The 16,720-nt window shown below is 32.4% G+C and overlaps 1 protein-coding gene across 1 annotated transcript; it reads left to right on the top strand.

The window, feature by feature from the left end:
- Positions 1-12,305: 12,305 nt before the first annotated feature.
- Positions 12,306-16,454, top strand: LOC132640036 (protein ACCELERATED CELL DEATH 6-like). The gene is made up of 3 exons (XM_060356445.1): positions 12,306-12,964; positions 13,303-13,883; positions 15,642-16,454. The coding sequence occupies exons 1-3, from the start codon at positions 12,376-12,378 to the stop codon at positions 16,308-16,310; spliced, it is 1,839 nt and encodes a 612-aa protein (XP_060212428.1). The 5' UTR covers positions 12,306-12,375; the 3' UTR covers positions 16,311-16,454.
- Positions 16,455-16,720: the final 266 nt, after the last annotated feature.

Below are 16,720 nucleotides of genomic sequence, written 5' to 3'. Positions count from 1 at the left end.
CTAAACTAGGGTTTTCAAGAAAACCCATCTCAAGGTTCAAGAATTCAAGATTTTGGAAATCTTCTTCAAAGCTCAAGTCTTTAATTCAAGTTTTGGAGCGACTAAGGTATGTAGAGTTACTATCTACGTGTGGGAACATCATTATTCTTCCCCACGCCTCATAATCCATAAATTATGATTCTTTACGAAAACTAGGGTTTTTATACCATGTTCATGATAACCCTAGGTCCATTTCCATGATTATATTATGTATGAATTGTTATAATTCCATCATTGAGTTCTTAATATTTGTTTATGATTATTAAGAATCTGTCCGTAATCTATGAAAAACCCATATATCTCATTCCATAGGTTCATGCATGCTAGTTTATGATATATTATGCTATTTTCAAGAAAATACTAGACATGTTTTATAAGTTCATGCAAGCAAGCTATAATTCATGATATCCATGTACAAGCAAGTTATATTCATGAAAATCATGGGCAGCAAGTGCCACTTATTTTACATGTTCATGATTTTGGGAGTTGCTTTAATTACCGAAGAAGGCTTCAGATAGCCTGAAACTACGTAGCCACCGTAGGATGAGGATCACTCCACCTATGTCCCGAACGATTTCTCATAATGACTGGATCCTTTCATATTTTATTAAATCTCATGTTCCCTGGCAAGGACTGAGTGTTCTGCTGGCGAGACGCAAGCACCAGACCATGGATCGGTTATAAGTTATTTCTATCCCTACCTATGATATTTTTTACCATGTTATATATAAATATATGTATTCATGTTCATGACCAGGTTTCAGTTCCTATCATTATTATTTCATGTCCCATGTTATTTCATTCAGTTTCTTTACATACCAGCACATTCAAAGTGCTGACGTCCCCTTTCTATTGCCCGGGGGGGCCTGCATTTCACAATGCAGGTACTGATATACAGGACGACACATCTGCTCAGAGGCGGAGCCAGAATTCGAAGCTTGTGGGTTCGGGATTCTAATTTGTTTAAGTTACTGGGTTCTAACTCAATAATTTATACATATTCAATGGATTTTTCAAGAGAATACAGAGTTTAGACCAAAGTTACTGGGTTCGGCCGAACCCCCCATTAATATGCTAGCTCCGCCCCTGCATCTGCTCAGTAGGACAGCACTCGTATCAGCTTATTGGTGAGCCCCATCTCATTCGGGGTTTAGTCAACTCTTGTTTTATGATTAGTTATGCATCTAAGGTATGCTGGGGGCCTTGTCCCGGCGAGTATGTTTTCCATGTTCAGACTTGTGTTAGAGGTTTCATAGACTAGACAAGTCAGTTATGTTATGTCAGACTTTCGGAGTCGGATAGCCATTTTTGGCTCATTCATGTTATTTCCGCACTCATGTTTAAACAAGTATTTTTATTAAGTATTATGATTTATTACGTTTTATAAAGGCTCAGCATGTATTCACGTTATATTTTGCTCATGTTATGCCTCATGATGATTCAGCAAGCCATGTGATTCGCTCGGTCACATGCAGTAAGGCACCGAGTGCCGTGTTTTGCCCAGGCCATGGTTCGAGGCATGACAGGGCATTCTGCCCCCCGTCGGCCGCTGCCAGCGGCCAGCTAGAAAAGTCCGCACTAAAATGGGCATAACTCCCTCATCCGGAGGCAAAATACGACGATTATTTTTCCTATAGCTTCGTAATTTCGATACAGATCTAATGGTTCAAACCTCACTAAAAAAAAAGGTCGGATGATCAATATGGAGCCGTTTCTATCCACAGACCTTCGGCGAAAACACCGAATACGAGCGCGACTAAACCGAAACCCATCTGAAACTCTTTGGAACCTCACCAAAACTTGTGGACAATTTCAAAATCATCATAACAGCATGTTGGAACTTCCAAAACATTGACACGGGGTCATCCTAACCCGACGTTGACCGTGGTCAACTCTAACTCGCTAACTTAACTAGCTTCTCCCTCAATGACTCAATTTACACTCAAACCTTGCGGAGACCAACCCAATGACTTAATTAAGTCATATATCATACTAACGGGACTTGGGGAAGTGTCAATGGGTCAAAACACTATAACGGCCAAATGGGTCGTTACAATCATAGCTTATAACTCAAGTGCTTATAAGCCAACCTCCAAAAGTTAGTTCCCTCTAACTTATCATTTTTCAGTTTATAAGCACTTTTAGTTTAACCAAACATAACACGATTGTATCCCTAATAACTTTTTGTAATCTCTAAAATGCTCTTCCTAAAACATAACTTTTAAATATTTTTCTATTCTATCTATTTTCATCATCCGTCCTTTTATATATAAAAGTACTTTTAAATTTATATTTTCTTAAAATAACTTTACACATTTCAACAAGAAAATGCTCATATCATTGCTTATTAGCTGTTGCAGTATTTAAGAGTTTATTTATAAAATCAATTTCATGACCTCAAACTGTTTTTCAGCACATGATACTTATCAGCTACTTATATCACTATTTATCTTTCTTCTCTCCTGTTACTTTCTGATTTTCCTTATGCTTCGATTATTGTATTAGTTTGCTGCATTCATACTGCTTATTTATAGTATTAGCCATTGTTCTTTTGTTTTTATCAATTCTTGGTTGACTTTTTGCCCTGCTTTTTCTTGAGCCGAGAGTCTTTCAGAAGCAGCCTCCCCATCTCCCACGGTAGGAGTAAGATCTGCGTACACTCTACTTTCCCCAGACCACTACACTGGGTATGTTGTTGTTGTCGTCGTCGTCGTCATCTTTCTTCTCTATTATTTCATGCTTTTGTATCTATAATTGAACTTATCAGTCAGTTTTTTTTTTTTAGAATAGCAAGGACTAAGAAGAAAAAATAAGTCAGCACAACTAAATAAATGCTTCATTTGGTTTTTTGAGAAAATGACAGAAATGATCTCCTATGTTTGATGTTAGGTTCAAAACCGTCCCTTACGTATGTACTTAACAGTTTTAGTCTCTTAAATTTGTCAAAAAGTAACACTTTTAGTCTCCGTAAAATATTTACCGTACTATTTTTTTATAGATTTTACAAAAACAGTGAAAAAAGAAAATTTAACTATAAACACCAAGAAACATGCTACACAAAGAGTAAACTAGACACCAAAAAATACTAAAAAAAAGCGGGAATTATGCCTAAAAGAATTGCACTAAACTTTCGAAATGAATGAAAAGTAGTAGAAAATATAAAAATTGTACCTCTTAAATGTGAATTCCATCTAATTTCCTTTCTTTTCAAAGTTTCCGTCAAATCTAACTGATACAGTTCAGCAAATATTTGACAGAGAATAAAAGTATTAACATTTTGCAAATTTAAAGGAACTATTTGAGCCTAACCTCAAACACAACAGACAATGTCATTTTCTCTTATTATTTTTCTGCTTAATGTTTGACTCTAAAATTAAACGTTTTATATCAATTTACGTGGCTGACTGATAAATCCATAAATAAACAACAAGAGCAGAGCCTCGAAACAATAAAGAAGAAGAAAATATTCCGTTAAGTAAAGTTCTTGGAAATTTGCTGCTATTATTTCAGTTTGCAAATAAATGCCATTATTTTGGTAAATTTCATCTATAACGAATTTGAGTTGATATAAAATTATTTGCCTTGATTAGTTCAATGATACTAGTTGTATTGTAGTGCTAATATAACCTTAGCGATAAATCATGACAGCCAAAAAGAAAAAAAGATAAATTGTTTGGTTTTGTTAAACCCATTTCCTACACTATAACTCCGCCCCTGCTTGCCAATGAGCGCCATTGTTATTGGGAAACTTACGTAAATGTACTCTTCGGCCATCTAGTTTACTAAATATGGCCGGAGTGTACACTGCCTATACACTTCGGTTGTATATGTTGTGTATAGGTACGTATACTATATGTATAGATATATAGATTAACATTATGTGTATGTATAATATATTTATATTTAGTATTATACAAAGAAAACCGACAAACTATACCAAATCGATAAGTCGAATCAAACCGAGAAAAAAACCTGATTAGTGGTTTGGTTTGGTACTGGGGGAAAAAAACGACCATAATTGGTTTGGTTGATTTTAAGATTTACTTATGATGTAATTTATAAATATTCCTTAAGTTTTCTCATAGTTTTTGTCTTTTAACATATCATTTCAAACTTGGACATAGAATTTTAAATGTTCCAATAAGTTTTATTGCCCATAGATGTTAATAACTCAAATAAAGTCCATACCAAAACCAAATCAATACCAATGCTTATAACAAAAGTAATTCAATCCTAACACTAGGAATTATAATAATGTTGGATATATATTCTTCAATTTTGCATTGTTAATTTAGGCAATAAAAATATATAATCCAACTTTTTTCTTTGTCATGTAATTAATACTTATTAGCCGTACTTATTTTAGCATGACTTAGTATTTTTAGCTGATGATCATTTTCATTATGTCTTATTAATTAGCAATATTTATTTTATGCTATTTCATTATCTTTTTGTTGAATATTTTATTACTTTGTCATGTAGTTAATACTCATTAGTCGTACTTATTTTAGCATGACTTAGTATTTTTAGATGATGATCATTTTTATTATGCCTTATTAATTAGCAATATTTATTTTATGCTATTTCATTATCTTTTTTGTTGAATATTTTATTACAATGTCATCACTCATTTCACATTTTTGTTATTTTTTTAAGAAACACCTTAATTGTATAGTTGCAGCTAACTAGGACTAAAGAAATATTTGAAGTAAAAATTATTTTGTATGAAAAGAATTTGGGAAAAAACCCCGAGAAAACCGAAAAACTCAAAAATACCCAAAGTCGAAAAACCCGTCTTTTATTGGTTTGGTTTATCGATTTAAAAACCTAGCATAATTGATTTTGTTTGGTATTTAAAAAACCTGAACCAACTTGGTCCATGTACAGTCGTAGTATAAAGTATAGGGAAAAGAACACCAACGCGCCCATTACACATAAAATAATTACCCTTTCAAACCCCCTTGCTTTTATACCCCCAAAACTATTTACTCTTTATACCTATTGTAGTTTTTGTAGGTAAGTGTCTCTTTTTTCTTCTTTTCCTTTTTATTTCTCTACTTCTTATCTTCTTTTCTTTTTTTCTCATTTTTTTTCTTTTTTCTCGTTTTCTCGTTTTTTTTTCTTTTTTCTCGTTTTTGATTTTTTTTTCTTTTTCCAAACATACTATTTTTTATTTTCTTTTTCACCATAATATGATTCCATGTTTAATTCTAGATCCTTTCTTTTCATTTTTTTTTTCTATTTTCTTTATTTTTATTTCTTTATTTCTTGTTCCAATTTTTATTTCATTTTTTATTTTCTTCTTTTTTTCTTTTTATCTTCACAATATAATTTCATTCATTTTTTTCTATTTTTATTTATTCTTTTTTTTTATTTTCGAGATTTTCATTTACTTTTTCTCCTTTTTTATTTTCATTTTTTCTTTTCTTATTTTTTTTTTCAAAATCTAATTTCATTCACCTATTTTGTTAATTTATTCATTTTTTTTTAATTTCTAGTGATTTTCATTTACTTCTTTCTTCTTTTTTCTAATTTAATTTTTTTTCAAATTATTATTATTTTTCTTTATTTTCATAATATAATTCTACGAGCCTTTTGGCTCTTTTCTTTTTATTTTTTTATACAATAAAAAGGATAATTGATATATTATATTTTTTGTTTTATTTCAAAACTATTTTTCCTAGCATATAATATATCAAATCAATAGTAGTTGAGGTATACCATTGCAGTATGCTATGATACACACATGGTATATATCATATACTGACAAGGTATCATACAGGAATGTGTGTCATTCCTTCAAGAAAACACTCAGTCCTCTATGATACCAACCTGATATATATCATGTACTGATAGGGTATCATAGATGACATATTCATTTCAACACTACTCAATCTTCTATGATGCCGACATGGTATATTATCTACTGACAAGGTATCATAGAGTAATGATTCGTTTCTTCAAGAAAAATACTACTCAATTCTCTATGATACCTCCATGGTATATATTATATACTGACATGGCATCATAGAGGACTGGTTTAAACAATACTCAGTCCTCTATGATACCCCCATGGTATATATCATATACTAACAGGGTACCAAGGATGAATGGCCCGTATGATATATCATATACTGACAAGATATCATAGATGATCAACTCATTCTTAAAAAAAAAAGTTTAATCGTCTATGATACTCACATGATATATATCATATACTGATAGGGTAACACAAAGAATAGTACATGTTCAAGAAAAACACTCAGTCATCTATGATACCACCCTGGTATACCATATATTGACAGGGTATCACCGAGGACTGACAATTCATTCGTTCAAGAAAAACACTCATTCCACTGTGATACCAACCTGGTATATATCGTATACTAATTAGGCATCATAGAGGACTGGTTTGTTTTTCAAAAAAAAAAAACAATTTGCAGTCCTCTATGATACCCTCATGGTATATATCATACACCAACATGGTATCAAGGATGAATGACCCACATGATGTATCATATACTAACACGATATCATAGAGGATTGACTCATTCTTTAAAAAAAAAAAACTTAATCGTCTTTGATACTCACATGGTATATATTATGTACTGATAGGGTATCACAGAGATTGGTTCATTAATTCAAGAAAAAGACTCAGTCATCTATGATACTAGCCTGATATACCATATACTGACAGGGTATCATAGAGGACTGATAGTTCATTCCTTCGAGAAAAAATACTCATTCCACTGTGATACCAACTTGGTATATATCACATACTGATAGAGTATCATAAATGGCAGATTTATTCCTTAAAGAAAACTCTACTCAGTCCCCTATGATGACCGCATAGTATATATCATATATACTGACATGGTAGGATAAATCACTTATTTAATTAAAACACGCATCAGTCCTCTATATACTCACATGGTATATTTCATCTACTGACAGAGTATCATAGAGGACTGGTTCATTCCTTCAGGAAAAACACAACTCATCAAAAAAAAAAAAAAAGAACACTTCTCTGTTCTCCATGATACTCAGATAGTATATATTATATATTGGAAGGGTATCATAAATGACCTATTCATTCCTTCAAACGAAAACACTCCTCAGTCTTATATGATACTCACATGGTATATTTCATATAATGATAGGGTATCATAGAAGATTGGTTCATTTTTTAAAAAAAAATCAACTCATTTTTTAAATATTAAAAAAAATGTCAATCTTTTATGATACCCACAATATATCATTTCTTTTAAATAAAATAAAATAAAATAAAAACACTCCTCGGTCTTTTATGATACTTGCTCCTCAAAAGATTTTTTTTAATAAAAATACAACAAATATATGTTAAGCTTTAATTTTGATAATATTTTAATTTGTATATCATTTTTAGCAAGTTAAATTTTATAAAAATTATTTTAAAAAATAAATTATATTTTCATTTGCAAAAGAGAAAAAAATTAATTTAAGTATATAATTTTATTTTAATTTATGTTTTAATAAATAAGCTAGTGACTTTAGTGTTTTCTTATATTATATTTTTGTAGTCTAATTATTTATTTTTCTATATTTTAATTGATTAAAAAATAATTAGTAATTTTTTTTTATATGTTAGTTTCTTTAAAAGGACAAAACGGCGTGGGAATTGGAATTATTCAATTTCCTTTTGAATTGATTGAGGCAGTCTCTGCCCCCATTTCTTTTGATTTGTTTTTTTTCTTTTTCTTTTTCTCTTTCTCCTTTTGTCCCTTTTTCTTTTATTTCCTTTCCTTTTTGTTTTGCTTTGTTTTTTTTTATGGTTAATTTATCTATTTTTTTTGTTACTTTGTCTATTATTTGTCTATTATTTTTCTCTTTTACAGAAACTAACTTATAAAAATAAAAATATTAATTAATTATTTTTTAATAATCGCAGTATAACTAGGAAGATGTTTTAAATACCACACATGGGTTACTGGACATGCGAGTTTGATATAGCCCATTTGATACCTTCGTATCCGAGAATCAACAAATTCGACTCTGCATTGTTCACAAAATTCAATATAATAGACGCCTGTTGGCATTCCAGCCTTCCTTCTCCTTTCAAGGCCTATCCGAAAGAGAATCCAGTATTTCTTGGTCGTGAATATTTGAACTGGTTGTTTGTTGTTCAAGAATTCTTGTTTAGGCAGTTCATACCATCCATACATAGTGTTTTGATCTAAGATTTCAATTCTATTAAAAAATAATTAGTTAATATTTTTATTTTTATATGTTAGTTTCTTTAAAAGGACAAAATAATAGGCAAATAATAGAGAAAGTAACAAAAAAAATATAGATAAATTAACCATAAAAAAAGAAAAAGAAAACAAAGCAAAACAAAAAGGAAAGGACATAAAAGAAAAAGGGATAAGAGGAGAATAAAAAAAAGAAAAAGAAAAAGAAAAAGAAAAAGAAAGAAACAAATTGAATACCTCAATCAATTCAAAAGGAAATTGAATAATTCCAATTTCCACGCCGCAATTCAATGGGGTAGGCGGGTAATTATTTTATTCCGTCTGGGCGTCACAAGCAATTAAATTTAATGGGGGCAAGTCAGGGTAAATATTTTATCTTTAATGGGTATTTTGAGTTGTTTTCCCTGAAGTATATGCTATCTATACGCTGTACATATTTTATAAATTACATGATTGAATGATATTTGACTGTAATTTTTCTATTTCGATAAGTTTCATATGTTGCTAATTTGGGTCGGTAAGCTCTGCATGCATCGGTTTCATAAACAATTGTTGTCATCTACATTGATATTCTTTCAATTGTAACTAATATATAGTTTCACTAAAGGAAATTAAAGAAAAAATACGAAAATTAGCAAAACCCAAACAAATTTGTATGTTCGTATCAAGGCAAACACCAAATCCCTTTCTTCAGGGTTCATCAAGAATCTAATTAGATCTTCCATATGATGTTTCATCCAGAGAAAGCAAAGTACTCACAAGATCATAGTTTTGGGAGATGTTTGACAAATCCCCAACAACAACAACATACCTAGTGTAATCCACAAGTGAGATCCGGGAAAAATAGTGTGTACGCAGACCTTACCCTACATTGGAAAGCAAAGATGTTTCTGAAAGACCCTCAGCTCAAGGAAAAACATTTCAAAGTAGTTCAGAAAAAGAAAATAACGGATTTTGGACAAATATCAAAATCCAAAAAAAATAAAAATAGCCAAAGGTAGAGGTAGAGTGGTTAACACAGTCAGGGGTGGACCCATGTAGTAATATTTGGTGCTCAAGCACCCTTAACCGTGGCGGATACTCCATGTAGACATATAGAAAATATTAAAATTTTAGTATAAAATAATAAATAGCACCCAAGAAGCAATGAAATATCTTGGTGCTCTGGTTAAAAAATGGTAGGCTTTAAGCTAAGCCGTGGAGGAGCTGAGTTTGGATCCTACTCAAAACAATATATTTTTGTTGATTTTAAAGTGATCACCTAGGGCCATTGAATCCTGGGTCCGCCACTGAATATAGTCCTCCATGTGGAAGTCCTATATGGCCTTAAGATTACTCCATTTTGTTGGAGCCGGAGGCAGTGTTGAAGTACGAATTTGGCAGAATTTAGTAATTCAGTCCTAATCTTGTATTTGTCTTAAAAAAGGCATTTAATTTGAGCAAATTATTAATTTGAACTCAATAATTCGAAAATGCTAGAATTCAGAACCTATATACTTCAAATCTTGGATCCGCCTTTGTATCTTTTTTATGCCCTCAGTAACAAGAAAATAGAACGTGTGCTTCACATAGCCAGAGGCATATTTGAGATTTTATCTCTATGAGTTCAATTTTTAGGAGTTTTAGCATTGAATCCATCATACACAATGTACTATAAATTGCACTTTTAGTAGATTATTAAACGTAATTTATATATGCACGGATAATACTGAATTCAAATTAACACGCTACCTAAAAGCTGCATCCCCCCTGCACACAACAGCTAATGAAGGGCATAGTTTAAAAAAAGAACAAGAAAGAAAAAAATAAAGAGAGAAAAACAAAATAGTATTACCATAGGTTGCTTCTTAAACACCAAAGTGAATCGTCTCCCAAAAAAGAAAAAGGCAAAGCCAGTAGTAAAAAAAAAATAAAAAGAAAAAAGAAAGAGAAAAAAAAGAGATTATCATCATAGATTGCTTCTTAACCACCAACGTGAGTCGTCTCCCAAAAAATAAAAAGGCAAAGCTAGTAGTAAAAGAACAAAGAGAAAAAAAAAAAAAAAGATTATCACCATAGAGTGCTTGTTCAACACCAACGTGAATTGTCTCCCAAAAAGAAAAAAGCAAAGCCAGTAGTAAAAGAACAAAAAGAAAGAGAAAATTAAAACAAGATAATATCACCATAGATTGCTTCTTCAACACCAAAGTGAACTGTCTCCCAAAAAGAAAAAGACAAACCAGTAGTAAAAGAACAAAAAGAAAAAGAAAGAGAAAAAAAAAATATTACCACCATAGGTTGCTTCTTCAACACCAAAGTGAATTGTCTCCCAAAAAGAAAAAGACAAACCAGTAGTAAAAGAACAAAAAGAAAAAGAAAGAGAAAAAAAAAAAAGATTATCACCATAGGTTGCTTCTTCAACACCAAAGTGAATCGTCTCCCAAAAAGAAAAAAGCAAAGCCAGAGCCAGTAGTAGGGCTAGGCATAAAATACCAAAAACCGAGTTATCGAACCAAATCAACTATTTCGGTATTTCGGTATTCGGGAATTCGGTTTTCGGTTCGATATTCGGTACTGAACTATAAAATTTAGTATTTCGGGATAAATATTCGGTATTTACAATTATACCGTTTGGTAATTCGGTAAATACCGAATACCGAAATTAAGTCAAGTAGTGAGTGTCCAGCCCAAATTCGAAATAAAGGCCCATTGTAAAAACATTTGAAGTGCAGTAGTCCAACCCAAATCCAGTAAAAGTCCCATTTCAAGCAGTATCGCTCTGTTGTAATCTATCTAAAGTAAGGAAAGAAGTAAACTGCACAGGATCTTTCTGACTTCAGAGAGCTTGTATCTTTGTTCTTATTTATGAAAATGGGTTTAATCTTCATTTGCATAATGTAGGAAAAACTAAGAGTCGTTGTTCTGGTTTCACAAGATGCACTTAGCTTAATATAAGGTACGTAATTGTGCATTTTAGTGAAACCAGCTTCCTTTCATCCTATAATAGATATGCATACTTATAAAAGAGAGGAAAACCTTGAGTATTGATGAGCAAAAAAATGGTATTACACCGATTCCCGAATCACCGAACCGAAGTTTGAAAGTTCGGTATTTCGTATATACTTTCAATTAACGAATACCGAATTACCGAACCTGAACTTTAAAAATACCGAACCGAATACCGAACGCTCAGCCCTAGCCAGTAGTACCTTTTCTAGTAACTGGAAACAAAGAAATTAATTTAAGCAATTTAGCTTTAATTAAATTCTCCTACTTCCAGTAATATATTTTAATTATACACAACAGTAATTAGTCAATATGTATTAATTAAAATGAGATGTGTGTTATTTTATGATTTAAAAACAAATCAGACCAATTGTGCAGCATGCATAAAAAGAATTTGAGGGAGTTTTGTGTTGCATGCTTATCATTCAGCAATTAGATACACAAAGGGTATTTTTGGAATAGAATAAAAATTTTATCATTTGAACCGGTATCCCTAAAAAACTTTTATTCGGTGTAATTTACAAAAAAAAAAAAAAAAACCTTTAAAAAAACTTTTTGGAAAGAAAAGAATTAATGAGGATATGAATTTTAGTAAAAAATTATTTTTTCAAATTTATTTGGACCTCATGAAAACATTTTTCTTGTTCAATTATTTTCTTAATTAATTACTTAGTCTTGTTTGTGTTGAAAAAAATGAGTCATAAGAAAAGGTAAATCTTAAGACTATAAGTACTACTGATTAATATTTTGGTTTTAGGAGGTTAATTAGTAGTTGTTTTTATTCATGTTGAGAGTTCTCGTGTTCGAGCTTTGGATATGGAAACAATCCCATTACGGAGTGTATCCCTCTTAGATGGGCCTTACGTGGCGCGAATTTAGATTAGTTGGGGCCACAATACCGGTACCGGAAAATGAATAGGAAATTAAAAAAAAAACATTTTTACAAATTCCTTGCTTCCAATTAAAGAAAAGAACAAGTACCTTTCTTTTTTTATCAAAGGCAAAAATCTGTGTGTTATTCTATATAATATTTGATCCAGAGGAAGTAAAGGACTCACAAGATCATAATTTGGGAAATTTTTGATAAATACCAAAATCCATAATAATAAAAAAAAGAAAGAAAATGGATCCAACCTTGTACAAAGTTGCTGTGAAAGGCATTACCAGTGATGGTGATCTTTCACTTGTTGAATATCTGAAAAGGGATGAAGAAAATGGGTACCAAGTCACTCCAAAGGGAAATACTGTCCTCCACGTGGCAGCCCTTTACGGCCACTCCCATTTCGTGGGAGAAGTCCTTAAGATTATTCCGGCGTTGTTATGCCATCAGAATCAGAGAAATGAGAGTGCACTTCACATAGCAGCTAATGAAGGCCACACTGAAGTAGTCCGCGTGCTACTTAGCATAGCTAGTGAGGAGAATTATAAGGAGACACTCGTGAGGATGACAAATGAGAATGGAGATACGGCCCTGCACAAGGCTGTAAGGAGTGGACACTTTGATGTTGTCAAGATCATCTTGGAGAAAGAAGAGGATCCTGAATATGAATATCCGGCCAACAAGGCAGGGGAGACACCACTTTATCTGGCAGCGGAGTCTGGTTTTTGTGTTATTCTACGTGAAATTTTGAAATCATGCAAGAACCCAAATTATGCTGCAGGTCCATTTGGTCGAACACCTCTGCACGCAGCAGTTGTTCTCGAACACTCGGGTAAGTAGTTTTTGTTACTTTGTATTAACATCTAGCTTCTGTTTGATTTGCCCATAATATCATCTACATAAATTAGGATTAACTATGTGAGATAATCTGAATAAGAGTCCTGATGATGAGTACACATTCCCTTTAATTGACTCCCAAAATTCAAATTAGAACTAACCGAACAGGAAGAAAAGATTATTTTTTAAGAAAAAAATAATAATGTGAAGCTAAGGTCTTTTTGAATGATTTCATAACTTTCATACTACTTGTGAACCTATATGTGTATGCATGAATATTTCAAGAGTGTAGATGAATTGACCCCTTATCATCATAATATTTGACACATCTAGATTGCGCAAGATTACTATGGCAATGGAACAATTCTTTATGTGAGGAACCAGACAAATGGGGTTGGAATCCTCTGCATTATGCTGTTAAACTAGGATTGACAGGAGTAGTTTCTGATATTCTTGGATGGAAGAATTCCTTAGCCTACCTTCGAGCAGGCAGTGAAAATGACTGGACGACAGCAATTCACATTGCAGCCAGTGAAGGTTATGAAAACGTGCTAAGTGAGCTATTACAACACTGCCCTGATTGCTGGGAAATGCTTAACAGCAGGGGCCAAAATGCTCTTCATGTAGCCGTAATGAACGAAAAAGCAAACTTACTTCTTGAATTGTTGAAGTCCCAAAATTGGGGTAGCCTTGTCGATGAGCCTGATAATGATGGCAACACTCCTATGCATTTGCTTGCCTTTGGAAAGTACATAAATAAGGACAAAATTCTTCCGCGTGAGTTTACAAGGAGGAAGTATGTGCCTGATGAGTTAAGATACCATCCCAAAGCAAAGAAAATGACATTTAACAAAGATAACCAAACTCCGCTTGACATACTTTCTCGCGCAGTCACAGAGAAATCAAAATCGGAGGTAAGCACCTGCAGACACTTGATTACTCCCTCCATCCAATTTTATGTGAAGGTCTTACTATTTGGGAGTCCAACAGTTTTTTTACTACTAATTTTCTCAAGTCCTTACAATTTATTGTATCTTTATTGTATCATTAGCTATGTTGATTTATACTATTTTTTGTGAATCTTGAAATTTATTGAATATTCTTATCATCTAAATTATTTTTTTGATAACGGGTAAATGTGTTGACACTCGAATTCAACCTCTACCTATCCCAATGACACTATGTTGAAGTGTGTAACCATTTTATCTAAGATTAAACTTAAACTTAAATGAGATGACGACTCTCCAACGCTCTAATATAATCAAATATGGCTTGGCAGGATTCATTTCAAATCTAGCTGATGTGCCAATTTTAAAACTGCAATAAAGCAATCTTTGAGAGCTTTGAACCATCCTTGGCTATAGCTACACTTATATAAGACCAATTATTTTTTATGGGATTCCTAGCAGTTCTTGATATATGACAAAATTAGCTCATAAAAACATGATCTGTCTAACCCGTTCAAGTTTGAGCGGGTTAATGACTCATTCATTTATTAACTCAACCTATTTTGACTCATCCAATTCAGTTCATCTAAAAGCTGAGTTGATATGTAGCTCAAATTGACCCATGAGAAACTTTGTCAAAATAATTTTAAAAAGAGTTTTTTTTTTTCAATTTGATACGTTATATATACCCATAAAAAAGAAAAAGAAATTATTAGGTAAACTTAGCTAGCGTTTGGCCATAGATTCCACAAAAACATTTGAAAATTTTGATTTGAGTCAAGTTTTGAAAATGTGTTTGGCCATAATTTTTCAAAACATATTTCACTTTTTGTTTTGGAAAATATGAAATATTAATTATACCCATAGGTTCTAAAAACTATCAAGAATACTCAATCATACAAAATAATACATACTTGCTAATCCCAAATTATGCAGAACATGATATTTTAATTACGTTTGTGTTGATAACATACTTACTAGCTACTACAATTCAAATTACAATACAAAGATTCATTTTTATCTTACGGATTTCTACAGTTGGCGGAGCAATTTTTTCTAGGGTTTCTTCTTCTACTATTTGGGCACAGCTTAACTCGTTCACTTTATAGAAGAGATTGTTTTAATTGTGAAAACATGGTAAATATATCTTTTAATGGACGAACATGGTAGATAGAATTAGTTGAGTCATAAATAGATGAGACTTTTTATAAAATACAAAAGTTTGGGGTAGTTTTTAAAAAATTTGGAAAGGCCAAAACATAGATCTTGGTCCAAAAACAGGTTTGAGCAAGAATTTGGGATTTGAAGATTTGTTTTCAAAATCTGTCAAAATTTTATGGCCAAACAAATATCTGAAAACAAATCTTCAAAATATGCTTCCAAAATCTATCGCCAAGCGAGAGCTTAGTAAGAGTTGGGTAGGTTTGATCATGAACCATTATTTAGTCCATTTCAGCCGAACCCATTTTAACCCAAGTAAGTTTTGGGCGGTGTCACTTGTTAACTTAGTCTATTTTGACCCGTCAAGTTCAACTCAACCCACCTATTTGACACCTAAGTTGTGGTGTTGAAACACATATTATTGAAAGGATACAAGCAAAACTGCAATCTAGTTCTTCCTCTATATATCTTTCTTGAATTTACTTTTACTTGATATTAGTGGTCCTGCTGAACAAGTTACATGTTGTTCGACTATATATAAACTCAACTAGCTGGTGATGACAGGAGGAGTACGATAACCTGTACCCTTTTCGTCTTGGTCAATTTGGACGACGTGGCTTCAAGATAAAATCGCAGGAGGAAGAGGCATTGAAGACGTGGCGCAGACATCAAACGAAGTGGGCCGCTAATGAATATTGGAAAAATGAACGCAAATTTATAATGGAGATAGCTCAAATTCATCTAGTTGTCGCCACTTTACTAATGACAATCACCTTCGCAGCTGGTTTCACGTTGCCGGGAGGTTTTGAGAGCGATCCCAATAGTTCTAATAAAGGGATGGCGATTCTGATAAGTAAAACAGCATTCCGTGCATTTGTTGTTTCGGATGCCATCGCATTTTCATGCTCCGCAGGAGCTGTAGTCAGCTACTTTATCATGGCATTAATTAATAAATATTCGTCTGAAGATACAGTGTCTGAAGATACAGTGGGAGCTATGAGTAAGTTTGCTAATGTCGCAATTCTTTTGCAGCTTTTGGCAATGTCAGCCGTTGTAATTGCATTTGTAACCGGTATGTATGCTGCTTTAGCACATTCAATTGGTCTCGCCGTTACTGTTTGTGCCATCGGTTGCATCTCTTTCCTTTTGTACGTGGTGCGTGCGTTTCGTATTGTAAGAATATCGCAAACGGTCATACGACTAGACGATTTAGGAGAGGAAATTTTAGTGTGAAGCTATTCTATTGTATTATTTCTTTAAATATAATATTTGTTTTGACTGTTATTAAATTTTATTGTATCGTATTATTAAATTTGTTGTTATGTAACAATGAGAAGTGTTATTTTATATAACTCGATTTAGTGTGATCGCGTCATTACCTTATTTTTTTCTCATCTTGACCTTATTTTTATATAATAACTAGTAAAATTATCCGCGCGAAGCGCAGTTATAAATATCTTATTTAATTTAGAAAATAATTATTTTCTAATATTTGGAGTGCTAAAAATAAAATAATCTAAAGATTTTGCTTAGTGTTGAAATGAAAATAAGAGCTTCCGTTCGGAAAATTTGCAAAAATGTCGACTAATCTGTAGGCATGGACGAATTATGGTAATTCTTTTCTTTATGTTAATTCAAAATAA

Source organism: Lycium barbarum, chromosome 5, assembly GCF_019175385.1.
Source record: "Lycium barbarum isolate Lr01 chromosome 5, ASM1917538v2, whole genome shotgun sequence".
In the NCBI taxonomy this organism is placed as follows: Eukaryota; Viridiplantae; Streptophyta; class Magnoliopsida; order Solanales; family Solanaceae; genus Lycium; species Lycium barbarum.
This window is presented reverse-complemented; position numbering and strand designations above follow the sequence as displayed.